This window comes from Nymphaea colorata, unplaced genomic scaffold, assembly GCF_008831285.2.
Source record: "Nymphaea colorata isolate Beijing-Zhang1983 unplaced genomic scaffold, ASM883128v2 scaffold0330, whole genome shotgun sequence".
Lineage (NCBI taxonomy): Eukaryota > Viridiplantae > Streptophyta > Magnoliopsida > Nymphaeales > Nymphaeaceae > Nymphaea > Nymphaea colorata.
The window spans coordinates 1-26,675 of NW_022204836.1; the positions used below are offsets into that span (position 1 = coordinate 1).

At 47.7% G+C, this 26,675-nt stretch overlaps 2 protein-coding genes across 2 annotated transcripts; one reads left to right on the forward strand and one right to left on the reverse strand.

Annotated features, from left to right (window-relative positions):
- Nucleotides 1–169: 169 nt before the first annotated feature.
- On the forward strand, nucleotides 170–847 carry LOC116244803 (uncharacterized). Its single transcript, XM_031616661.1, has one exon. The coding sequence runs from the start codon at nucleotides 170–172 to the stop codon at nucleotides 845–847; it is 678 nt and encodes a 225-aa protein (XP_031472521.1).
- A 10,661-nt stretch (nucleotides 848–11,508) lies between these two features.
- LOC116244804 (uncharacterized) lies at nucleotides 11,509–21,308 on the reverse strand. Its single transcript, XM_031616663.1, is given in 17 exon segments — nucleotides 11,509–11,642; nucleotides 11,645–12,391; nucleotides 12,394–13,218; nucleotides 13,221–13,319; nucleotides 13,322–13,465; nucleotides 13,468–14,034; nucleotides 14,037–14,600; nucleotides 14,603–14,893; nucleotides 14,896–16,479; nucleotides 16,482–16,571; nucleotides 16,574–17,746; nucleotides 17,749–19,410; nucleotides 19,413–19,811; nucleotides 19,814–20,263; nucleotides 20,266–20,310; nucleotides 20,313–20,579; nucleotides 20,582–21,308. Coding segments are annotated over 17 exon segments (9,768 nt in total).
- Nucleotides 21,309–26,675: the final 5,367 nt, after the last annotated feature.

The window sequence follows — 26,675 nt, forward strand, 5'->3', positions numbered from 1 at the left end:
AAACAGGCGGAAAAGGCCAAATTGCAAAGAATGCGCAAAGAGGCGGATCTCTTCATGGAGAAGCATTGCCTCTCCAGACTCAAGGGTACTCTTCGAGATTATTCTAGATTGCAACTACGTGGTCAGACTGTACAAGACCTTCCAGGACCAGCTTCACCTCTTCTTGCAGATGGAATGCCCCGAGAATGGGGAACTGTGGGACCAATCCAAGTTCTACGGTATCGTTGGAGAATCGCTTTTCAAGTATTATGTTTGCCACATCCTGAAAGCTGTCTCCATCATCCACGATAAGTATGAAATCGTCCATCGCGATCTCAAGCCTGAGAACATTCTCATCAACGATAAGCATGAAATCAAGTTGATTGATTTCGGAACGGCCAAGGACCTCTCCCGACCTGACATCAAGGGCGCTGGAAATGGCCTAAAGGGAAGAAAACCCTTTGAGCATTACGTTGGAACTCCCAACTACATGGCTCCTGAGTGCATCCACAACAAGGCTTCAGAGAAGGTTTCGGATGTCTATTCCCTCAGTGGTGTTTTCTACCATCTCATGGTCGGCTGTGCCCCCTTCGCAGGCGGATCGGAGTATATCATCTTCACCAAATCATGCGATACTGAGCTCTTCCTATGCCCCGAACTCTTCTCACCAGCCTTGAGGGATCTCATGAGCAAAATGAACCGCAAGGAGATGAGCGAAAGGATCACTCTCAAGCAAGCCATGGAGCATGAGTATTTCGAAGGCGTTGATTGGGAAAACTTGCCCACCTACGAAACCGCCCTCGGCCAACTGAGCCCCTACGAGCAATACCTTAGAAAGAAATGCAAGGAACTGAAGAGAAAATACTAAGGAAAGTTCAAGGAGACGCAAACAGTCAAAGAAGCCATCTACAACCTCGACATCCTCCCCTTTTTGGAGAACATCATCGAGGAAGCTGAGCCATAGTGGAAGGAGTAACTCAAGAAACGGGTCTAAATCTTGAAGATCAGACTCAACTGATGATCAACTACAAGGAGGATGCTAACCTTGGCTTCACTGAGCTTTACAAGGAGGCAAACAACATCACTGAGCCCGTAGTCGTTGCTTAGATCACCAAAAAAGGGAATTTCACCGATGATTTAAGCGAGATGAAGCCTGAGGGAATCTGTACAAATGAGTGATATACATAACTTACTTATTTTTATGCATTCTATGTTAAATACAAGATGGATAGCAGTATTATTACTCGAAAATCACTTTAAATTTTTAAATGAGATGTTGATTAGGGATTCAGCGTTGTGGATAGCTTCGTCATCAATAGAAGGAATGCTGACTTATTTTTCTCCACCGTACAACATCTTCTAAAGGAGTTATTGGTTCAATTTTTACGGACTATATAAGCGTAGGATTGATTTCAACGGTAATGGACAATAGGTCTGCTTCAATTCTACCTTAAGACGGCCTCTACTTTAGATATATTCTTTGAATTTATTATTCTTTCTTTCTAAATATCATCATGCTTACTTAGTAAGGCATCATTACTGTACCCCTGTACCACATTTCCAACGATTTTCGACAAGGATAGCAAGATAATGAAATACACCACACACAGACCATTTTGAATAGGAAAATGCCCTGATAGGTTGTCATGGTTGACAGCTTTTAGATGATGTCTTGAAAGTGAGTCTACACGAACTAAAAGAGAAAGATGCTGATCCACGCTTGGGAGAGAATGCCGATATAGAAAATCACCTTTGCTGATTTGGAAAATAGAAGGATTTTTTAGGAAAGATTCAGGGGTCTTCTTTATTAGTAGAGTACCCCCAAACGAGTGTTAGTGTATTGCATGTAGAAAGCAATGAAGGAGAGAATAGAAATCAGAGGCAAACGTTGCAGTAAATTGAGTAGCTGATCAACACAATGATGGTATAGTTATTATCGATAACGTGACTCTTCTTCTTCGATTCCTTCATGGCTTTATTCAAAAGGTTGGATAGTTTATCCTGGTATATTACTGGTGGATCTTTCTTGAAGAATTATTTCATATGCAGGTACTTGAATATAAAGACATGCGCCAATCTCAGGGCGGAAATGATGAAAGTGATGATCATCCTCGAAAAAACGTAGTATTATATCTCGTCGAGACAGGCATTGGCGTAGCAGGAAGTGCTGCTGAAGGGCTATATGATAAAGAAGAAAAAGGAAGGAATGATCTACAGGCCAATCAGATAGAAGAAGGTGAGGATTTCACGCCACTACTACTCCGCCTCGTCAGTCGGTGGGTTTTGAAGATATATCATAAGCGAAATGAGTCGATTGGTTGCGATTATTGCTGCCAAATCAACAGTGATGAAGAAGACCAGATACGAGACTATGTGCGGAAGGGAAAGGTTGGAAACTTGATAGTTGGAAAGCGGGTCATAGATACTGATAAGCAGCATCCTGCACCCGTAAAAGACCACTCCCATAATCACAAGTAAAGTGAGGATGATGATTGCGCATAGCGTATTGACCATGGTGGACATATACCCATTGAAGGGCTGGAATTAGTTGACTTCATCAGTGAGTAGATTTCTCTTATAGGGCCTCGGTGGTTACTCAAGAATATTTTGGAGCTGACAGAATCCGAGTAGTTTCGAATGAACTCTCCTTCGCTGATCTCCAGAAGAAGAGGTACACCTGGTAGCTGACTGCGAAGAGGATGGTCTCTATGAGTGTGGTGTACATGTAAATATACTAGCCGAAGATTTATTCGCATGCGTAGAGCCAGGTGAAGGGGAGGAGGATGGCCAGGAAGTATACGATCAATTAGTTGGTTATCATGACCTCAAAGGCAACGTTATCGCCGACGTAGTTTCGAATGGTATCGATATCTGAAAACAAGGCATAGGTTGGCCATTCAGCTTATAAATTTTTGCCATTGATTCCGCCTTCGATTTCTCCGCCATGTTTCCAAATTTTTCGAAGTTGTTGCTGAGGGTCATGAAATCGAAGCCCATCTTCTTGAGGTAATTGACCTTGAAGTTGTTCTTGATGATGAGGTAGCTGAGTTTGGATTTCTCCATGTTGAGAAAAAGATCCAAATCTCCGCTCTCGTTGACGACCATCGGTTTGTAGAGGAGAAGACTGTATAATTTTTAGAAAAAACTGGAATTTTTTGATTATTTATCAGGCAGGTGGAATTATTGGTAAGCTAGTGGCTCTTCATGCGATTTGAACCCGTACTTTTCGAGGACTCTTTTATTGATGCTGAAAAACTCCCGTCTCTGCTTGACCAAACCGTACAGATCCTCGCAACCTCTGTTCAATTTCTTCCGGTTGTATTCAAAGATATACGATTTTTCCCGATTGGTGATATCCTTGGTGCACTTGTACTTGTAATACTCATAGATGTTGGTGATCTCCTCGATGTAGTCTCTGAAGTTGTTGAGCTGGTCGTCCGTGAGATCCTTTTCCTCGATGATGTCCGTGGTCTCGTGCGGAGAGTGGTTCACTTTGAAATAACGGTTGATTGCCTTTATTTGCTTAAGAAGGATCGTGTCTGTTTTTACTGATGATGAATATTTGATTGGACGATCGTCGCGCCCTGTTGGGTCGTTGAGAAAAAAATCGATGAAGGTGTAGTCTATCTGCTTCTTTATGCGGTATTTCCGAGCCAGGTTGATCAGGTTTTCCGACGAGAGGGTGAGGAATAGAAAAATTTCCTTATTTTCCTGTTTCTAGTCATAGAGTAAAAAAGACCGTACTCTAAACCCGCAGATCTCTTGCAAGATATACACGATAGCATTATACTCCAAGCTGAAGCAGTCCAAAGTTCCATCATGTTTGTAAATGCTTTCCATCTATAGCGGTTATTGCTAATTGTAGTCATTCACAATGTACGTATGTTTGACATTCAGATTGGTCGGTACGATTGCTTTCTGCAGTCTGATTTTGAGATTGGAGGGATCTTTATTTTATTTATTTTGGTTCATTTGCTCGATGATCATTTTTTCTGCCTTTTGGAACGCCCTTTCCATCTTTTGGAGGGAAAGGCAACGTAATTGGACAGCTAGAGGTAGCTGCTCCTGGGGATGGATTAGGAGTTTGGGACGGTGATCTTGATGATGAGGTCGGGGGCCAGATCATAGTCTCTAAAGGATTTGGATGGGTATCGAATTTTTCCTGTGATTATCTAGAAGATTCGCTATTATTCCTTGTCGAAGTGCGTCAGCTTATTCTAGCGGGGGGATTTAGCGACATACCGGAAACCTAGCTCTATTTGATTAATTATAAGTTTGAATTTTTGACGGATTTTTTAGGTAAGCAAATTATTTTTTTGGGGAAAGAGAACAGAGAGAAAATGGGGGTTTGTAGGGATAAATAAACGAAAATAAAGGAGAAATAAAAGTATTTCTAAATGTTTGCAGTGTGTAGTTCGGTAATATGGCAAGATAATCCCTTCTCAGCAAATAAGCAACATTTATCCACACATTCATTTTATTCCCTACTAATTATTGATCAGAACGCCGAATGCGTAAATTATAATATTATTGCTTGAATGATGCTCAAAAAAATACCAAACAAGTAGGTGCTGCCCTTGACCCACCCAAACTCCCCCATCATCATTCGCAAGAGCAGCAACAGCGCCACCCAAAAACCAAGTTACTTCTAACCGCAATCCAACCCCATCCGCTTGTCGGTTTTCCCATCAGGGCCAATCCTCGCAACTCCTCGGATTCCTACCGAAAATAGACCCCGTATTCCCTCAGAGAAGCCTCCATCGATCAGATCAAATCGAAACTGAAAGAGTATCTCAGAAAAACTCAGGAAAATTCATTACTCAACTATCAAAATTAATCCCTCCCTGAGTTCAATAAAAAATCCATACATGAAAACTTCAGAATGACCCTTTTTCGAAACAACCTCAAAAGAAAATTAATCTAAAGATCCTGGACAATCCCTTTGCGGAGAGGTATGAGAGTAGCCCTTAGTTTAACGTCAGCGAGGCTTACATCAACCCCCGCGCACAGAAGAGATTATAATAGACTGACAAGCTCTTCCATCCGAAGCGGGAATACTTCATCCATAATCACCAGAAAAGAAAATAGAAGATACCGATACCCAAGCCAATCCCTCCGAAGACCGTATACCCGCTTAGCAATCGCTAATCTTCATTTAGATAGCGGTAGCGGCGGTTTGGGCGTATAGCCTTGGCGCAGTGGGGCGGGACAGCGAGTAGGGTGATATTGTTCCATAAGAAGATCTCTGATTTTCCATATATTTCGCATCGCATGTCCATATAATAGTAATATAATAATAGCCTTCAACATGAGTACAAAATAGCAGAAGAGAAGTCTGCTCGACCCCTACCGCACGATCGGCGGTTTCATCAGTGGCAAGCTCTCCCTTTCCCACTCATCCCCGCCCTCCCTGACCGCCCCCACTGGCTGTTCCTTCAAGGTCTATTCCGAAAACCTCGCCATCAAGGTTGCCTCGCCTTCCTTTTCGGCGCCCATCACTGCAGCAGTCTCATATAACGAGTATACGTACATCCGCACGAGGGCCTTGTGGTGAAGATGAAGTACCACCACATAGTGAGACAGTGGTAGGTGGAGGGAGGAGAAAAGCGATGCAATTTGCTTAAATTTTAGGGGATTTTGATACTGAACGAGGGCAATCGATTGGTGATGATCGATGAGAGCACCAATGAAGTCCTCTCGCAATAATTTTCATTCAATATCTAGGGAATAGTCCACCCTGTTACCTACGTCAACAAGGTGATCCTCTACAACCAAGAGAATATCGTCTTGGTCAATGTTGTCTCCAATAAGATCCTGTATTCCTTTGAAAGATTCCTCAATCATTGCCAATAAAACAGCCACAAGATAACCTTCATCGAGGCTTCTCCCCTCGTCGATATCATCGGCGTGGGCATGGACAGCGGAATCATCTCTTTCCTCCATCTCAGGAAGGACCAAATAGTTTTCTCGGTGAAGCAGAAACTAGCTGTGAGTGCTATTGCCTTCAGCAGTTAAAAGTCGTGGATGGCTTCTGGGGATGAGCAGGGCAACGTGATCCTGTGGGATTTGGACGGCAAGAGGATTTTGCATAAGTTTTAGGAATGCCTGAAGGGGGAAATCGATTCTTTGGTCTTCATGCCAGGCCTACCGGTGATTGCATGCGGAAGCTCTTCAGCCAATTGCATTCGTCAGCTCAGGGTGAATCTAGATGACAACAAGATCTTAAGTCTTTACAGAGAAAGATTGGGCAGCAAATAACCGCTTTAGGATGCCATAATTGCCAACAACAACGAGCTTGTCCTTTCCACTTCTTCATAGACCATGTTCGTTTCCTTCCACTCCCAGTGTAACAACTACCTGCTCCCTCGGACCCTCCACTCCAAGCTGCCCTACCACCTCATCGCTCGCCACTTCAACGTGGAGCTCTACAAGGGCAATTCCCACGAAAAAACTTTCCCCATTCACTAGTACGCCACCACTGCCAAAATTTCGCTCAGTAATAAATATTACATCGTTGCCACTAAGAGAAAAATGATCAAACTTGGAGGATCGTCCCCCATCGAATGGCACGTCCCCAACATCAAGCAAATTTTGCTATATAATTAACACTCTATCTTTGCTGTCACGCCCAGCCAAATAGTCGTATGCGATTTCAATACCAATACTATCCTCGATAGGATAGAGGTCTCTGCCGGCGCCCCAGCGACGAACCACTCCAACAGTACTTCATTTATTATTTAGCTTTCCTCTCTTTCTAAAATCTGTAAAAGGAGCAAATATAAGTGTGGGACATGTTGAAGATTTCCCAAGGAAGGATCTTCCCCACTTCCCAATTCGGTCCTGTGCTTCATTTATCCTTCACCGCTGACAACCGTTTCCTGGTTTCCTCGCACAAGGGCGGCAGGCTGAACATTTGGAGCATCGTCGACAGCCAGCTGTACAAATCGTTTGATTTGGGAAGTGGAAACGAGATGGTTTGGCACTCCTTCACTCCGGATAACCAATTCATGGTGAGCATCTTCCACGGCAGGAGGGAAGCCAATGTTTGGAATAACTATATCGGACGATTGACGTCGACGAGAAATTAGGAACAGCTATTGTTTGAACCTTAGATTAGATTTTGGAGGAAGATTATAGGAAGGAACTGTCTATGAACGCCAACCAGCCACGCGAGCAGTTGCAAATCAATAAAACGTCGAGGATGTGCTTGACTCTATCCCCGATGCAGTTGATGGCGTCCCATCGTACTCCTTCCATGACATCACCAAGTGGATGCCTCTGGTCTACTACGATGAGATCAGGACCAGAAACGCACCCAATTCCTCAGAGATGCCGGCGCTGCCCTTCTTCCTCGATTTCAAAAACCTCACTGAGGAGAAAAAGAAGATCTAGGAAGAGATCCAGAAGGAGGCCAGGTAGAAGAGGAAAAACTATAGCGAGCAGAAAGACAAGCACCTCAAGAATAAGACCAATGAGATCACACTCAATGAAGAGTCCACAGCTGAAGACCATACTGAAACCTTTTAGAGATTGGCATCGCTCTCAGTCGCTGAGGTGGACTACCAGCTTCGCTCCTACCTCATCAACCCAGCCAACAAGCCGCATCTGGTGACGATGATGGTGCACGTCCTGCAGGATGGCACCGCCAGCCACAACCAGGAATTGAAGAACATCATCCTCAACCGCATCATCAACCTCATCGGCGCTGATCTCCTCTCGGAATAACTCATATCCCCCTGCAGCCAACTGCTCAGCGTCCTCACGCCTCCTCTGCGGGAACTGAAGGAAAGAGTGGACAGATGCGTTGCCATCTCCAGCAGGCACCTGCTCTGATCATTCATAGGCTTAGTCATACGCAATATGAGATAGAATCATGCAAGCATGGTCATTCGAAGGGTGCTTCCCACGCACTCAAGGAATCATCAAAGGAGGTCATAATCTTCCCTATTTTGCGGTGTTTCGGCAATTAGATCTGGATGGTCCTCAATCGATTGAGCGAATTATTGCTGGTTGGGAATGCAGTAAACGGTCTATTCCTATTTATCTCTCCGGAGGTATATGATTATATATGGCTCTCACTTCCAGGCGTTTCGCTGGGAGGACGGGGCTTTTGCTCGGTGAGGAAGGGCGAGAAGGAACGATGGGTGTGGGCGGTTTCTGTCTTTGCTCTGAGGTAGCGACGGTTGATGGTCATGGTTGAATTCGCTCTAACCTGTGATTTTTTGATGGGTTAGGCCGAGCTATAGACCATAACCGGTGTGATGTTCAGCAACTGTCGATTATCGTTCACTTTCTTCTGTCTATTCATTGCCTCCTCGGCCATTCTCCTCCGTTTAAGCTCATACAGGTTAGTGGGGACGTTGACGCTATTGGGATTCATCTTCATTTTCTGTTTTAATTTCCGGTGGATTGGCGCTTTGGCATATCTCATGGAGGAGTGGTTGGGACTGAGGACTTCGCTGCTGGTGTAGCTTTTGGAGCGGACGCAGTAATCGATGAAGGAGTCCAATAGCGAATGCTGGCGAGTGGGGGTCTGCATATGCAATAAATAAATTCGGCAGTGTTGTTATATTAATGTTGCTACGAGTCACCAGGACCTTCGCCAAGGAGTACCGCCTGGCCAATACTGTCAACGGATTGGATAGCAACCTGGAGGCCATCCTCTCCGAGCGGGAGAAGATGCGCAGGGATATTCTCAGGAGATAGCAGGACAATCTTCCCATGGAGCAATCGATCCGCAGTTTCTACGACAGTCTGGTCAACATCACGCTATACATGCAGAACGATTGTTGGCAATCGCAGTATCTCTACCTAATGCTGAACTACAATAAGTTGGGTTCAGGAGGGTGAGTGACTTGGTGCAACTCAATAGGGCTCTTTTTTGCTGGGACTGAGGGAGAAGGGGGAGGAACAGAGATGGCCTGCAGTTAAAGTGGTCGTTGCCCTCGAGCCCAAGGTTGTGATCAGCGGAGTGGCCCCCATTTCTGAATTATTTAGGGAGAATGGGTATTTCATACAGGAAGTGGATCGCCACGGAGGAGAAGTTGAAGCATTGCAGGCACACATCGACAGGGAAGTTCTCCCGCCTCTAGAGAGCCTCTTCTGGCATCCCAAACTCACCTATCAATACACTTTCCACACCAATCTTAGCTCATACCAGGACACATCCAGAAACTACAACGTCTTCGGCATTCTCGGCAGGAATGGAGCTCTGGTCCTCTCCAGGATAGGCAGGAACTTGCTGAACATCGTAAGGTAGGGCTAAAGATACTCTAAGAGCAAGTAAAACTTCACCAAAGCCATCCAAGAGTTGGTGAATATCTATCTTTCGAAGGCTCCCTTTTTCGGAGGGGCGAGGCCGAGCCACGTCGACTTCTACCTGATGGCCCAGCTGCGGACGAGGGGCGGGTGTGGGCTATTCATGCAATACCTGGAGGAGGGGATCGGGGGGTAGTTCTGGCGGTGGTGGGTGAGGGTGAGCAACCTGTGCCAGTACAATCCGGACAGAATCACTACCCTATGATCATCATATCGTGTTGCATCAATATATCATAAATGGTGTGGTTTGCTAGATTGATTATATATAATGTGGTACAAAAATGCCTGAGTGATCACTTCTTTTGGACTGCCAGATATGATCGTTCGAAAGTTCCTATGTAATCACCAATTACGTTGTTTTCGATATTCCTCACTCCTCTCGACAGTTGCCTGATGTACGTTTCCACTTTGCTTCTAATGTGTTCCTTCATCAATCTCAAATTCTTCTATTGGCCGATAGCTCCAGTTTCCTCAGCGCGTTCACTGCCAATTATTCGAAATTGCTATTCTGTAGACTTCCACCTATGCGATCTTGCTTCCCACTATCCTTCCGTGCTCCTCTTCCTCCATCACGATCACCACTTCATGAGGGAGGACTACAGTTTCTTTATGCTCTGCTGCAGGTTGCTGTTGTACTTGCTGTTGTAGATGCTTTCCCTCGGAGGAAGCGGACGCAGAGAGGCGGGATTGGGTAGGGGATCATCGATGAACTATTGGGTGAGTTTGACTTGTTAGATGGAGGGGTACTTTTGTTGTAGGTTTTTGATTATTTTTCGATGGGCTTGTAGAGGGAGTGCTGAGATTGGTGAACCAGTCGATTCCAATTTTTCTTGATGTGCCTGTTGATGTTGTTGAGCACCTTCTCCACGTTTTCAATCGATTGGTCAATGGCCTACTGTTCGGCTATCATCTCCTTCTACCGGCCAGTCCGCATCAGGGAAGCCTGCTCGATTAGTCCCATCACTTTGTGCTTCTATTCGCTGGTTGCCACTATCTTTGCTCGCTATCCGAATACTGCAGTACAAATTCTGAGGAGAGATCTGCATCTAGTAGTTGGCTGTTGCCTTTTGCCGTTCCTATTAGTTAGGGTAGTAGTAATTTCAATCAGTAGGTAAATGCTGCGTTCCAAATTCACGACCAAATCTTCGGGATTTTTGAGTGTGAGTCGAATGTACAGCATTCCTCTCTCCTTGCAGAACTCTTCACCCTGGCCTTTCACCTCATTCAACTTTTTCTCGGTATTATCCATCTCCACAAAAAGCAAAAACTAGTCCCCTGATCCCAGCGGAAGGCATCCCTTGGCGAAGTTGAAGGTCTCTATTGATGACGAGCTGTAGAGTACGATGAATCCCACGTACTCGGCGGGGTCTACTTTGAGCGGGTCGGTGATGACGTCGAAGACGGCGATGAAGGTTTAGCGGATCATGAGGTTCTGGGGCAGTTCGTTGGCGAGGTAGTCGTTGGCTTAGTTCTGCAGGAACTCGATGAGCTGGCTGGTCTTGAGGGAGGGGTGGTGGTAGACTCCGATTCGCAACTAGAACTCCTGACTGCTATTCATATAATTATCGCAAGCAACAAAACACTATCGCACGGAACGAGCTATTTATAAAAAAGGATAGGGGGAAAAAGAGAGAGGAAGGGAGAGGGATTATAAAGGGATTGGCAAGATGGAAAGAGATTGGAGTAGTGGAGAGGAGAGGACTGATGGATGGAAATAGTAATAGGGGATGCACTACTTGCCCATATCTGAGGAATACCGCCCAGACATAGTCAGGATTTCTTAGTAACTGAAGCACTACGATAACTCGGTAGCCATTCTCGATGCTCGCATCAAAGACATTGCGAAAGTGATGGCGGAAATGGCCACCAGAGTGGGCCTGGATCTCTAGAACTTCGTGGTGCAGCAGGGCCTGTCTCGCCTCATGGAGGAAAATGGGGAAAAAGCAAGTGGAGGAAGCCGAGGAAGCTTAGCAGGAGCAGGAGTGGATTCACCCATGCCAAATAGTATTATCTGTAAAAATATCGATAAGCTGAAAAGGAAGGATTGCCAATTGCTCGTTTTTGCGTTCTTAATGAAATCCCGAGCGTACCATGCGTCGCTGGCTAACAAACAAGTGATCAGCCATCCCTCCATTTATCCATATAATCATTAATTCATCCCATACCCTATATCCATATCCGTATGTTTGCTGACAATATTGACTATAAAGATCAGTCATCTAGTTGGGTAAGCAATGCGACACCTCTCTTGATCCAGTGACTCTGTTCTAGATCGGTAGGTAATCTAATATACATGACGAAGTTAGTAGAATGGCCTGTGGTGGACAGCACACCCCTCCTGGCGATGTCTTATACACAGGGCATTTGTAGTTCTTGTAGTTGGTTAGCTTGCTGCTGTGGGAGGGCCTCAACAGGATGTGCGGACACTTGGTGTAAAGCACCTTCGGCTCGCTCTCGTCCAGCATCATATTATTGTAGTTCCACCTGCAGCCCTCCAGGAAAAGACCGTCGACGTAGGCTCCATCCTCAGGCTTCATGTCCGGCGCCTATTTGATGAACTAGAAATCGTAGGTGATCTCATCGATGGGGATCGTGTAACGTCTGGCGTAGTTTTGAAGCACACCGGTAAGGAAACTTTGAGTGAAGAAGAAACCGGAAATCCAGAAGACTGTAGGATACCCCACGTCTATCCATCGCTGGAAGAAGGAGAGCCTAGCCTTGAGATCGAAGACGTAGGAGCCGAGCGGTTTGAGTGAGGGATAGCTTTTGCCCATCCAAAGATCTGGGACTTTGCCATTGAAGAGGGACTTGGAGGCGGCTTCTAGGGAGGCGTTCATGACGATCTTGCCGAGCATGGCCAGTTTGATGTCCTTGAGGGAGGAACGCACGATCTTGATGAGTCCGTTGAACCTTTGCAGCTCCTGCGTGAGGACGGTGTTCATGGACTCGCGGTAGGAGACGGGATAGACTTTCATCACGTCAGCCACGTCGTAGGCATCGGGGAAGTCACCCAAGATTGATTGGATGAGGCGCTAGAGCATCTATTAAACTGACTGTCCCTATCCGCCAGATGATTATGAGGAGCAGAGCACACAGACTCCAGGAGAAGGTTGGTTTAATTGATATCCTTGGTGATGTCGGCATTGGAATGGAATCCGAACACATTGGGGTGAATGAGGTGAGGCAGTGTCTGTATGTGATCCAAGTATTCCTGGATTGTGCTGTACTTTGCCACTTTGAACGACTCATCAGGTCCAAACCGATAGTTCTTATCGTTCAGCACCCGTTCATTGAAATAATCGTCCAGCAGCGTCACGATCAGTCTTCTATCCTTATCGTCAGTGACTCTGCCTCCGTAGTTGCACTCAGCTGTCAGGTACTTCAGCGCAGGGAAGGGGATTTTATCGTTTTCGTCGATGAACATCTTGAGCTGTCTGACCGAGATACGCAGATCGCTCTCGTTGAACTCGTAGGGGATGTTCCACCCGAGCGGACCGTACTTCCTGCGCTCCTGGATGACGGCGTGGAAGAAGGAGAGCGCGAAGATGAGGGCCTTGAAGTTGTCCGGCTGGTTCTTGTTGCCCTCGAAGAACTCCTCGCTGCTGATGGGGTCGGTGAGGTAGGAACCCGTGAGATTTGCCTTCAGACCCTTGGGCGGTTCGTTGGTCATCTTGACTCCGTTCTGGAGGATGGCAGTGGGGAACTTGTCAGAGGGATAGGAGGTGAGCCACAGTCTGAAGTCCGGCTTGGTGATCTATGGATCAGGAGAAATCTCCTCGCAGATGCGCTCGAGAGTGGGCATCCAGGTGACTGCCAAATGGCAGTTCTGCAGCACCACCCAGTCGCCGGTCTTCTGTCCCTCCTGGATCATCTTCTCTGCCACTGGGCCCTGGCCCTGACCGAGGGAGATGGGCTTGATGATGCGTTCTTGGCCTGCGCGAAGGAGGAGAGGGAGGCGAAGGGATCGGATCCTGGCGAGAGGATGAAGATGAGTGGAGAAGTGGAATTGGAGTCGCTGTAATCTTGGCCAGGTCGAAGGGAGGAGGAGAGATGAACTTTTCTCCCAATTCGCTAACCACGTAGTTCTGGCAGGCGGGGATCATCTTATCCGGTCTTATGGTCCTCAGGATCAGCATTTCTCGAAGTGGGTGAATGCCTCTTATATTTCCTGTGGCATTTTTTCATTCTGGGGCTCTTTGGAATCGTAGATTTTCTTCCACTGGTCGGTATGGTGCTGGATGCTGGTCAAGACTGGTCCAAACTTATCCATAAGGGACAGGCGGTAGACTTCTCCCCAGCTCTTCTGCGAAATCCACTCTGAGTTCTTGGGCTTATCGGGAAGGTAATCGTTCAGGGCGACACCACCGGTGAGCAAAAACCTGAGGCAATCGTTGGTGATCTAGTGCTTGAACTCTGCGAGGCGGGTGCAGAGGAGGAAGGAGAGGAGCAGCTTGTCCTTTTCGAAGAGGGACCTGCAGATGTTGGAGTAGAGAGAGTAGAGGAAGTAGTTCTTGAGGTTCTTCAGACGGAGGGTGAGGTTGGGAGATTTGTCGGATTTTGCGATGGATTGGGTGAAGAGATCTATGTAGTAGGTCAGTGAGTATTGATACATAGGATCGATGTTGCCCAGATCGGAAATGGCGAAGAAGAGGCAGGCGGCCTACTGACTCACTGGCTTGTACTCCTGACGAGCAGCGTCGATGTTCTTCTCGGTTATTGTTGCGATTTCCTGTTCTATTTGATTTCCGTTGATTTCTCCTTGGAGGCAGTGAGGATGTTGATGGCTTCCTCGTCCTGCAGGATGTTCTTATCACTCGATAGCACCTTAAGGATCTGCTGTTCGATCTCAAACAGCTCCTTCTGGTTGGCAGCGCCTTCCAAGATCAATCTTTCCTTCTCTTCCTCCAAGTCAGGCCTTTCCTTCTTGACGATGATGCCCAGGAGCTGGTCATTGAGTCCCTCGTAGGTGATCATGAAGTTGATGATCGTCACTTTGGTGGAGATTTCGGGCAAGTAATGCGGGTTCCTGTATTTGGTGGTGATGTAGAAACTGAACTTACTGGAGTATTCGATGATCTGGTCTCCCAGCTTCATGTATACGCTTGTTCCTTTTTGGTAGGTCTGCTTGAGGAGGATGGGATTCAACGCTGGATCCAATTCCTCTCCTACGTTCTCCAGCAGCACTGGCTGGCCGAACTGGATGGCGTTTTCCAAGGTCCTGAGGAAGTTGGGATCTGACAATTTGATGACGTTGATGCGTCTTCCGGCCTCCATCTTCTTGATCCACTTGTTCGCCTGGCCCTGGGATCGATGCAGAGAGGCCACCTGCGGGACTTGAAGATGATGATACCGTTCTAGAGGGAGAAGTTGTCGGAGGGCAGGCCGTCGATGTTCCACTGTCGCATCTGCACAGGGTTGCCTAGGATATTCACGAGTGAGAAGTTCTCAGAGCTGGGGATTTCCTTGGACTTCGTCTCGTTGATCCACTCCTCCACGATCTAGGAACGGAAGGCGGCAGTGAAGGCGCCCAGGTATGCGATTTCTCCTGAGGAGATGAGGATATCTCCTGTTAGGTTTTGGTAGGCCACTTTGAGTAGTTGGCCAGCTCGCCCCAACGTCCTTTCTCGCCTCCCAAGCTCTCAATCAGCTTCACTGCACGTTCCAGCTGTTTGGAGCATTCTTCATACTCGCGTTCCAGTCTTTCCTTATATCTAATCGTGGCCTGCAGTTCGTTATTCAAAGCGTCGACTTTGTCAACGGCTGCCTTGAGACTCTTCTGTTTCTCTGCCAGTTTGGCTGAGAGTTGCTTCACTTCGGCTTCGGAGGCAGCGAGTGCAGCCTTTTTGGGCTTGACCTTCTTGTTGACGTGGTAAAAGTTGTAGCTGCCGGTGATCCACATGATCATGCACTTGCAAGCCGTTGAGGCATTCTCCACAACTTCGATCTTGAGATTTGGCACGTTTTCAGGGTCGTTCAAGTACTTGCCCAAGTTGTTGATGATCTGCTCATCGCAATTCTCGATCTTGAACTCAAGCAGCTCGTCCAAAAGCTTAGGGTTACCGAGCAACTTCATAGAGGCGGCCCACCAGTCGACTTACATTTTCAGCGTCTATGCGTTTTTGACCTTTTCGGTGGGATTTGGATACATGATGAGACAGAGAGCCTTCATGACCACTCTGATGACGTTGGGAGGCTTCTTCATGGCCTTCAGCAAGTCGATTTGCTTCTTATCGAGCACCTTCAGGGCGTCTTCTGCAGCCTTGAGCATGGGCATGGCTTCAGCAAGGTCCAACTCGCATTCAGTCTTGATCTTGTTTGCAGCATCAACAGCCTCCTTGACGATTTTCTCCTCGCCTTGGATACCCTCTTTCAGCACGTCTGCTGCAGCCTTGTTCTCCTGCACTTCCTTCATCTTCACTTCTGTATCAATGGCAGCCTGTTTTAGTTTTGGTTGCAATTCTATCAGATTTTTCTGCATTCCCTCCACTGATTTTTCAGTATCGATGATCTTCTCGTATCCGTTCTCGTACTTGAAGATATCAGCCTGGACTTCCTTTCTTTTTTCGTCGAGCAATTTCTTGAAAGTGGTAATTAGCTCGATATAGGAAGTAGGGGTCACATAGTAGTTGCGTTTTAGCTTTTGAAGGAAAGTCTTTGCCCATTTCGAAGTACTGGAATGATAATATTGCACCATCTCCACGCACTTCTCGCGAATCAACTAAGGCATTTCAATTGTGTTTAAGAATTTACGAGCCAGCCAAAGCAGAGCGTCTTGAGGCCACTCCTGGAACCAATCGATCGTGCAACAGTTGACGATTGAAGGGAACATACGCACTCTTGTTCTGAAAGCATCACCAATCGGACTGAATGCCAGCACGATATGAAGATTTTTCTTGCATTTCTATACAAAGAAACTGTAGAGTTGGGCAGGAGTGCCCTCCTTCAGCTTGTTCTCATTCTTGGCGACTGGTCTAACCAACTCCATTAGTTATGCCTTTTCTTCGGTGCTGAACAAGTTGGGAACTTCATAAGTGTTGAGCAAATTGTTGATATCTTCGACAAAGGATTCATCCTTGATTTCGCTATCAGTGAAGAGGAAGACAGTGGGTTCATTCTTGCCACCAGTTTGCTTCAATATCTTCTTCAAGTCCTCTTTCCACTCCAGCTTGCCATAGGTTTGGTGATTTCGATCTGGAAGATCTCGTATTCGCTGATCTGCGTGGCCAATCTGGTCAAACTTTGCCTGCCTGAGCCACCCACACCGACCAACAAGCGTTTCCTGTTGGCTGTTTGATGATGCGACTGATGATTAGGAGGTGCTCCACGGCGAAAGAGAAAAGCACGAGGTCCATAGGCTTGTCAGTTGTGTTGTTGTAGTTTACCAAGGATTATTCGACTGCTTTTTGGAGACGAGTTGGATCGATGACTTCCTCATAGACTTTTCTGGCTCCTAGTGGCGACATGCAATCAGTCCAAAGCAATCCTCTAATCTCTTCGAGCGTATCGATCTTTCCATCCTTCTTGCCGTTGATTGTCTTGTCCAGATGCTCAAAAGTCTTATCGAAATTGAGCTGCCAAATGCGATTGACTGAATTTTTAGCGATGTTGAATAAATTAAGCCTATCTTCTTCGTTGATGAGACGATCGGAAAAGACACGGAGTACTTCATGCATCCAAATCCTGCAGGCTTGGTCCTGTGATTGCAGCTTTTACTTGTCTGACATGCAGATACCGAAGATGACCCTTGCGAAGTCTCTCAAATTGAACAGATAATGTGACTTTGCTGGGGTGGGCAAGAACTGTTCAATTGCGCTCTTGTAGATCTCGAGAGTGGCATTGAAGATCTTGGGTTATGTCTTGAGGACGTCAGCGTTGAAGTTGAAAGTGCCGAAGAACCACTTGAGAATGGTCGAGAAGATCCTGTTGAGAGTTTCATCCTCGAAGGAAGTGAAAGAGGTGAGGGAAAGATGGCGCAGGATACGAGGAGTGACGAAGGAGCGACCACCACCGGGTGGACCCATAGCAGTGACCAAAATTGTATTGATGATCTTTTTGAAAGGCTTTTCCTTATCTTTGTGCTCGTACCATCCACCCTGGTCGAGGAACTGTCTGAGCAACTCAATGGGAGGCTGTGCACCGTACTTTTCTTTTGTTGGCATGTTCAAATCGTCAACGAATAAGATGCAGTTTCCTTGAGGCTTAGGACCATACTCACCTTTACGGATCTTGTCCAATTTGCCATCGATGATATCCTGAGTTTGCATTGATGATGTCTGTGCGGAGAAGCCAAGCTCAATGGACATATACTTATCAGCTGGAAGTTCATTCAATATGAAATTCTTGATGTAGATGGATTTTCCTGTTCCTGTCGGTCCGCAGAAGACAAGGGGGATGTGGTTCTCGATGGATATCTTGAGGATGTTGGCATACCTGACTGAATCGTTGGTCTTACCAAGATTTCCTGAGGAAGCACGCTCTTGTGGATCTTCTCATTAAGATCGATGTAATCTGTCCACAAAACCCATTCGTAGGCTGACCCAGGAGCCACGTTCTTCTTGGGAGCGTAGTTATAATCAAAGAGTGAATTGCGTTCTGGGAAAGCTAGCTTGCGTTTCTCGTATTTGTCCACTTTGACATCCCCTGACAAGATCTTCTTGATTTAATGTTCGATTTTCTTGCGACTGGCAGTGTCTGCGCTTCCACCGAAGGACCAGACCAAAGAGAAGATGAACTTGCCCTCGATGATGCTCGTCCTCACCTTTGTATCGTTGAAGGTTTGGTAGAATTCTTGCGAGTCGAATTCTTTCAAGAGCGATCGGAAGAGCCTGAAGAGTCCCTGGAGTAAGTTTTGGTCCTGCGTGGGAGAGGATTCCTCGATGTGTCCGCGAATGTACTCGAGCAAATGGTCGCCGACCCAGTCAATCAGGCTGGGGATGTGGGCCTTGTCCTCGGGAGTGAAGTGGTCTGGAAGTTTAGCAGCCCAGCTGTCGAGGAGGATGCGCCATCCCATTGATTTCGGCTCCATGTAGACCATGCCGTTACGCGAGACGGTGGCGGGAGAGGCGGCCTGGAGGTCCATCGGCTCGAAGATGAGGTTCATCGGCTTGCTCATGGCGATGATCTCTCCTGAGTTGAGGCAAAGCTTCTTGTTGTCGTCCAGCACTGTGTTCATGTTTTCGATCCACACTGCGTCGACTGGTCCGTCGAAGATGAGCCACTTGCGGTTCGGGTCTTCGGCCTTGGCGAATTGCCTAAACTTGACTGCCAGCACACCGTCAGTCCACTCATGTGAGATTTCGTCGTTGAAACCGTAGAGTTGCTTCATGGAGATGGATTTGGGATTGATGATAAGAATTTCTGTCTTGTTTTCACCCATCTGGTTTCTTTACTTGAGGAGCGTTAAGGCACCGGCTAGCACTTTGATGCTGCTTGTTTTTCCGGAGAAGGGAAGTCCTACGACCATCAAACCGTGTCTCACAAGGATCATCTCATAGAGCTGTATGATCTTGGTGACGAAATACTCTGTTTTTTGCAGATTCATTTCCTTGAGTTTGATATCGATGCACTCGTACATGTTCTTGTAGTCGATTTCGGGGATGACGACGCCGGGGAAGAGGTCGGAAGTGATGCCCTTGAAGAGGGGCAGATCAAAGGCCAAGAACTTAGCCAAGTTGACGTCGTTGATGGCTCTCAACATGAGGATGGACTCGTTTTCGTTGGGGAATTTACGCTTGAGGTTACCAGCAGCAGTGATGACCGATTTCACAGCACGCATACCGTAATCGTAGTGGTCCTGCGAGGAAAGTTGCTCAGAGCAGAGGGTGTAAGTGGTGGTGATCTTGCGGGCCAAGTTACGCGCATCGTTGAAACCGAAAGAATAGAGAGAAATTTAGGCAATCATGGTGTAGTCTGGCACCATCATAGCGACTGCTCTAAAGAGGGCCTTCAAGTTGTCTGGCAGTTAGGATCTGCCGGCGTATCCGGGGTTCATGGTGATGAAGACGTTGCAGGTTTGCTTGAGGGGGATTTCAGCATCCTCGAAGAAGAAGATCTTCTTGCCTTCCTTTCTGGCGATGGTGATGGTGAGGATTTGCTGTGCAACCACGGAAAGCACTCCAGATCGATACGGTTGAACTCGTCGAAGCATGACCAGGCGCCTGAGGAGGCCAATCCCTTGAAGAACTTACCCATTGCCTTGTAGTCCAAACCGTCAGAGCAGTTGAACACAACGCACTGTCTGGCGAGAGCTTTAGCCAAATCCTTGACTGTCTCTGTCTTTCCTGTTCCTGCTGGGCCTTCGGGAGCGCCTCCGTAGTTGAGATTGAGCGCGCCGCAAAGAGTACGGTAGCATCGATCGGTCAGTGGCGTGATGACCAGTCTGGAAGAGTTGCCCAGATACTCATAGTTGAAGTGGAGGGTGGCGTTGATCATTCTCACCCAGGTATTGCTGTTCTCCCAATAGTATCTCAGCTGCGATTGCCAAGCGAAATCGGTGATCTTGTAAACGTTGTCCAATTTAGCTGGTTTATCATGTCCCTGTTGTGGACGTCCAGCACGATCAAGGCCTAGATGGTTGACCTGTCTAGCGGGCTGATGTCGGATCGGGTGATCTCTACGATCTATGAAAGCTCGAAGTTGAGCCGACTGTAGAACTTCTATAGGGTTTCTGCGCCGCCCTAGATGGCGATTTCTGAGTTGTATGTCCAGAAGGTCATGGAGATACAGAGCACTGCCATGCCGCATCGGCCTCGCACCCACTAGGTTCTTTTTATGTTGCTGTAGTCTTCAAAGGCGCGAGTGGTGACCTCTCTCACTGACTATATCATTGCGCTTTCGGTCATCAGCAGCCACTGGTCCACGTTTCCGTTGGCTGCGTTGGTATCGACGATAGACAAAAACTTGACGTATTCGCCTTCGGAGGAGTACATTCCGTATACTTTTTTGCTCTCATCGAATTTCAATTTTGGATGCCCTCGAAGCACTTCTTGAGATGCGGTTGCACGCGAGTTGGTCCTTGGTCTCGGATAAGATCTCAAGCAGTTAGTCGTTGGAGAGGAAGTAGAAACGTGGGAAGGCTGCTCGCTTGCCCTATAGGTAATCGTTCAATCCCCTCTGCACTCGATCCAGTGTGTTCTGGCATTCCTTCAAAGTCTACAGGAAAGATCTGTCCTTGGTGAAGTTGATGACCTTAGTATCCTCCACGATTTTCGCCATCATTGACTTCCAGTCAGTATCCACATTGCCGAAATCAGTGGCTTCGATGGGAAGATGCTTCTTGATATCGGAGAGGAGAAGATGGGCTCGAGATAGAGCCACACTGACTGTACCTTCACCCAGTATTCCGAAAAGTTGAGAGTGTAGAGCAGCCACTCCTACCAATCCTTTATCTTTGCTTCGAAGATCTTAGCGTAGGGACTGCCCTTCATGGTTTGCGTCTTGACTATCTGGTCGTCCAGGATCTGCTGCATTTAGTCGATGGAAGCACCAGCCACGATGAAAGTTCCAGTGTCTCTCCACTTCTTCAGCTACACTTCAACTGGCGCCCAATCGTCCTCCATCTTCCTGATGATCTTCTCAATACCGAACTCCTTCTCAGCGTTTTCAGATATCACCTCCAGCTAAGGAATCTTATCGAAAATCTCATCGATTTCCACTAATTTTCTAATGTAAAGATTCTGGTCAGGATTGACTGGGAAGTGGGTATACTCGCTGACCTGGGACCAATGCCTTTCCTTCATTCCTGGGTTGCTGAAGACGCGGATGAGTGGTGTGAATTTGGAGTAATCTTTGATTTGGTTGGTGAGCCAGTCCAGCATCTTGAGTGGTCCTTCCACTGTCGGGTTCTTGCGCTTGTCGTTGGCCTTGGTGTGGCTGGTGGCGTTGAATCGGTTGGTCAGTTTGATGGACTTGGAGTTCATCTGCTTGATCTCCTTTTCGATGAGTTCGGGATCCAGCTTGAAGACGGGAGTTTTCACCCAGGCTGTGTTGTAGTTGTCGAACGTCCTCACCATTCTCCACAAGTCAACGTAGGGCTCGATTTGCGTGCTGGCGGTCTAGAGCTTGGGGAACTCGATTTCCTCGCCCATCTCCAGAGTGACGATATCGTGGTTGATGATCTCTTTGGTTCCTTGAAGTTGGTCACTCGGCCCAGGAGCTCGTCAATCTTCGCGTTCGCGTCGTCCTTTTCGAAGCTTTATGTGAACTTCTTGAGCTCTCCGATTTCGGTGAGGAGGTTGTTGATGTCAGTGTTTAGCTGCTGGATCATGTTGCTGACTGACTCTTCGAGCTCGGCACGCTCCTCTTCGATCCTCTGCTGCTCCACGTTTACCTCAGTCGGCAGGGAATACAGCAGCTTCGCAGTCTTGTGCAGCGTTTGGTAGTTCTCCTGGGTGAAGGGGTGGTCGATCCCGTAGAGATACTTGAACCATGATTTTATGGACTAGAATTACGCCTTGTATCGCTTGTCCAATTCCTTCTCGATCTTGGTTATGTACTTCTCCAGTTCTACCAACTTTTCAGAGCTTTCGGGCTTCACTCTGATGATCTCGAGGGTGCCTTGGATGTTCTTGAACAGTTCTTCACAGTTCTTCATCATTCCGTCGTAGGCCCATCGGATGATTCCGTCCCTATAGTCGTCTACTCTTCCCTTCAGCGATTTCCGGAGGTCTCTGAAGTCGAGTTCGATCAGCCTGCCCACCGTGTAGAAGGGAAGCAAGGTTAGATGCTGCACCATGCCGTCCATGCGTAGGAATTCCTCTTGGATCTTCTTGATGTTGGGTGAATTTCTCACGAAATCAGCATCTCTCAGGTTGATGTATTCCTTGTAGTCCAGCTAGAGCTGGAAGCAACCACGGTGAAAGGCTAGAGCAGCTTGTTGAGGATGGGAAGGAGCTATGTTTGGGCAGCTCTGTATTTTTCATCATCGAGTGTCATTTAAGGCAAGAACTGCTTATCGATTTGCGTAGCGAAGTTTCAGGCCGTGACAACTGATGCGAAACCTTGATGAGCTAATCGAAGATCCTGAGCAGTTGATCCTTGATGGAGGGCATGGTGTCCTAGAAGTACATCTTCCCATCCCTCTCCACCATCTTCACAATCAAAAACGCGTCTTCGAACTGATAGTGGACTGGATTGACTCGCTAATCCTCAATGATGGCCTTGATGGTCCTCAGCGGTTGGGCTGCAAAGGCGGACAGGAACTGTTTGTACTGTTCGATGGCAGCTAGATGAGCTCTCTGATGATATTGCTGAGGAGGGTGGCATTGGTCTCGCAGAACTTCTTGATGTAGAACTCGTTTCCGTTGAAGGATTGGATCTCCTTGTCGTACTTCTGCGCCACCACTTTGCAGAACTCGTGCAGGAAGATGTTCTTGGCCTGCGTGATGTTATCGGTCTGGACGCGGATGAACTCGGAAATGGTCACTCGCTTGTCTCCCTTCTTCGGCAGGTTCAGCAAAGACAGCGATCCTTGAAATCGATTTCCCAGGAGTGGAGGATAGACCACGTGACTGATGAGCACAGGACTAGATCTGAGGTTAGGAAATCTCTATTCCTCGCGTTTTCCTCTCTCTGTTCGAAGGGGACAACATCAGCTGAGCTTTTGGCGCTGCCCCAGTAGGTGACAGGTTTGAATGACATCTTGATGGCCAATCTTTTCCTCTCGTTCTAGTCGAGCAGGACATAGTCGGTGATGCTTTTCTTCATGGCTCTGTAGTAGTCGTTGACCACTTCTTCCAGATTCTCGTGGATGATGGCTTCGGAGAGCTCAGTTTCCAGGACTGTGAAATCTGGGATGTCCTCCTGGTAGGGTTTGATTTCGCTGTAGGCTGAGATGTTGTTGATGACGCTGTCGATCCAGACTGCCTTGATGTTTGCGATGTGGCTGCTGTCGATTTCGTTGAGGATGTAGTTGTTGTACCGTTCGTAGACTTGCTTCTTCCTGAGGATCTTGGTCTACAGTTCCTTCTTGTCCCTGTAGGAAAGCTTCTTCACCTCTTCGGTCGACTAGTTCAGCAGCATTTGCCCGTAGATTATTTCTTACTCTCGTTGGCCACTTCCTCCTTGAACTCAGAAGCGGTTTCGAACCCGTGCAGGTAGGTGCTTTCGTACATGAGAGTCTTCTTGTCGGGGTGGATGTAGAGGCCGACGCACTTGAGGGAGAGGTTGCTGCCGATGCGGTGCGGGAGGGGCAGCGGGAAGGGGAGGACAGATGGGCGAGGCGAGGGTGCGGCTGAAGACGTTGATGATGGGAGGGTAGCGCGTCTTGGTTGCGTTGGGCTTGACGAAGTGAGCTGCCATCAAGTTTTTACCCGTCTTTGCCATCACTGAAAAATCTTGGTCCTTGTTCAAGGGGTCGAGGCCGGCTCCCAACATCTCCTTCTTCAGAGCGATCGGATGCTTCTTGTATCTTCTGGTGGGGCTTTCCAGTTCTCCGTAATCTTCGCCCTCCTCATTGATCCTAAACTTCTCACTCAGCTTATCGACGATGGAGTGGTCGAGTTGGCTTTTCTCCGCTTTTTCCTTCTCAGCCTGTCCGCTAATCTTGCTCTTGAGTACGGGTTTTTCGATCTGATACTTGGAGAAGCTTTCATTGAAGGACCCTTCGAGTTTGGGCAGGTTCTGAGCTGAGTCGTTTAAAGTGGGTAATTTTTTAGGCAATTGGTCCTTGGAGAGGAGAGAGCGTATGGTGGTCTTTTTGGTGACTATGGCGCTGCCGGTCTTGGCCTTTTCTGAGGGTTAGTGCGTGATGTGTCTATCCTTGATTTTTATCCTTCCGAAGAGGCTGAGATCGATGAGTAGATCTTTGGGGTTTTCGCTGATGATTTTTTTGATCTCTTCGAAGATGTTATCGATGATGATCTCGCAGGCCTGTTTCTCCATCTCAGCCAGTTTGGCGATGGCGGAGGTGTTCAATTTGATGGTGGGGAAGGAGAGGTCGATCTTGTCCTCCATCTCCATGCTGTTCTTGATCAGGAATTTCTCCATTATGCAAATTATCAACTGCTTGGAGTTGTCCTACGGCGTCAGCTGGGAAGTGAACTGCACTATGTCGCTCAAGAGGTACGGTAGTCAGATACGAGGATTATGCGATCTTGCTACAGTTGTGCCCTGCACCACTTTGAAAAAGAGTTCCAAACTTTGGAGTAGCTCTGGAAGTACTGAGCCGGCAATTTCTGACTGAATCCCCTAATGTTTACGCTTCGATGATTCGATTGAAGACTTTCTCCAATGAATAAAAGCTCTTATCGTCCATTCAAATAAATGATAATGTAACTTATGGCGGAGGGATTAATCAGAATCGATTGATAGTTGCCGATCACTCAAAAATCAATTATGACCCGATCGATGACGTCCAAATCGCCGGACTACAGCTTCGCCTCCGGGAAGAAACCGCAGGCCACTGAACGGTCCGAAAACATTTGCTTTATGAACTCCTTCCGAGCGTACTTCGCCTGCTCGACGGTACGGTACTTGATGAAGATGAACCCCAGGCCCTTCACTCTCTTCTTCACCTCCTCCAGATCATCTCCATCGGCCTCGGAATCACCACCTTCAGCACGTCTCCGTGCCTCTTCGCCATCTCGGTCACGTCCTCCATGATCTCGTTGTACTCCTCGTCGATCGCCAGCTCCTCCACCGTCACCACGCTCTTCAGGACCACCACCCTGCTCGGAGGGCTCACGATGCGCTCCTCGATCTTGGGAGGCTCGGTGAAGCCGCCCATCGCTTGCACCTTGCGCAGGATGGTATCGATGTTGCCGTCGCTTCCGAATTAGGAGAGCAGCTGCTTGTGGTATTCGATGTACTGCTTGGGTCGGCCCAGCTTCAGTTGCTAAGTAGAGAGTGCTTACGTATCCATAGAGGGAGGCGCCGTTGAGTGCGAGTCCGGCTGTGGCTTCCTGCGCGGTTCGGAACTAGACAAAGGCGTAGTGGCCCACTCCGTCGGGACTGATCCAGGCGGAAACGATGGAATCGCCCTCTCCTCGCAGTTTATCTCCATCTTCTTGAGGGCGGAATTCAACATCTGCATCAACTGGTTGGAGGTGATGTTGGGCGGCAGGTTGCCCAGGTACAGCTTGCGGTCGGCCTTCGAGGAGACAGTTCTTCTCCGCCTTCATCTTGTTCAGCCGGTCCACCTTTTCGGGGTCGTCGGACATGTCGCTGTCGTCGCTCTTGGGGGGCGAGTCGAAGCGGAAGTTGGCCTACTTGCGCCAGCGCTCGTACTTGTCCTCGCGGGCGCGGTCCTTGCCGCCCCCTCGGCGGTCTCGGTCGTCGTAGCGGCGCTTGTCCTTGCGGTCTCTGGAACGCTCTCTTTCGTCGCGACGCTTGCTTCTCGAACGGTCCTTCTTGCGCTATTTGGAACGCTACTTGGAGCGTCCTTTCTCCTTGCGCTCCTTCTCTCTCTCGCGACTTCTCTCCTTGTCCTTCTCTCTGTCCTTCTCGCGTGATTTTTCCTTCTCCTTTTCACGCTCCTTGTCCTTTCTCTTTCCTTCTCTTTGGGTTTCTCAGTTTCCCTCTATTTTTCTCTCTTCTCTTCGCGATCTTTGGATTTCCTTTCTTCTCTTTCCTTTTCTTGCGTTCGTCTTTTTCTTTTTCTTTTTCATTTCTCTTCTCATCTATTTTGTTTTCTCTCTTTTCCTCCTTGTCCCTGTGGTCTCTGCTTCTGGACTTGGACTTATGTTTCTTTTTGTCCTTATCTTTGCGTTTGTGTTCTTTGGAGGCGTTGCGGTCCTTCTTGTGTTTCTTGCTTTCTGAGCGGGAGCGGTGGTGTTTCTTCTTCTTGTCCTTGCGGCGCTCGTTGGAGTCTCCTCTGAGTTAGTTATCCATTACTCTTATATATTATGGTGCGATTGCAAATCACCATAGCAAATGCGTATATCTGCCCATGCATATAGATAATGAATGTGGGAAATATTTTGGAGATGGAGAACCAACTTTAACTTTGTTCTCTATCCATCCATCTTGTTTCCCGAATAATAATTTATTTGTAAGTTCCCGAATGAAGGGCCACCACTCCTTCAAGTAGGCTCAGACGACCATCTAATTCCTGTTGGGTCCCATCAAGATCAAGGACGGCCTCTTCATGGGCGACCAGCTCGCCGCCAAGGTGACCCTCCCTAACCTAGGACATAGAATTCATCATCAGCAACAAAGTCACCCACATCATCAACACCGTCTCCAAAACCGTCCCCAACCTCTACGAACGCTTCGGCATTCAGTACCTCTCCGTGCACTGGACCGAGAAGGAGGAAAACGTACTGCTGCATAGATTCAGATCTTCGATAAGAAAAACAACGCAGTGAATGCGATTTTCTCCTTCGTGGAGGAGGCGATGTAGGCGGGGGAGAGCTGCCTGATCCACTCGGTGAACGGCAAGT

Bases quoted from the DNA above. Each gene is read 5' to 3' on its own strand.
- LOC116244803 (XM_031616661.1), top strand. From the start codon at position 170: ATGGAATGCCCCGAGAATGGGGAACTGTGGGACCAATCCAAGTTCTAC.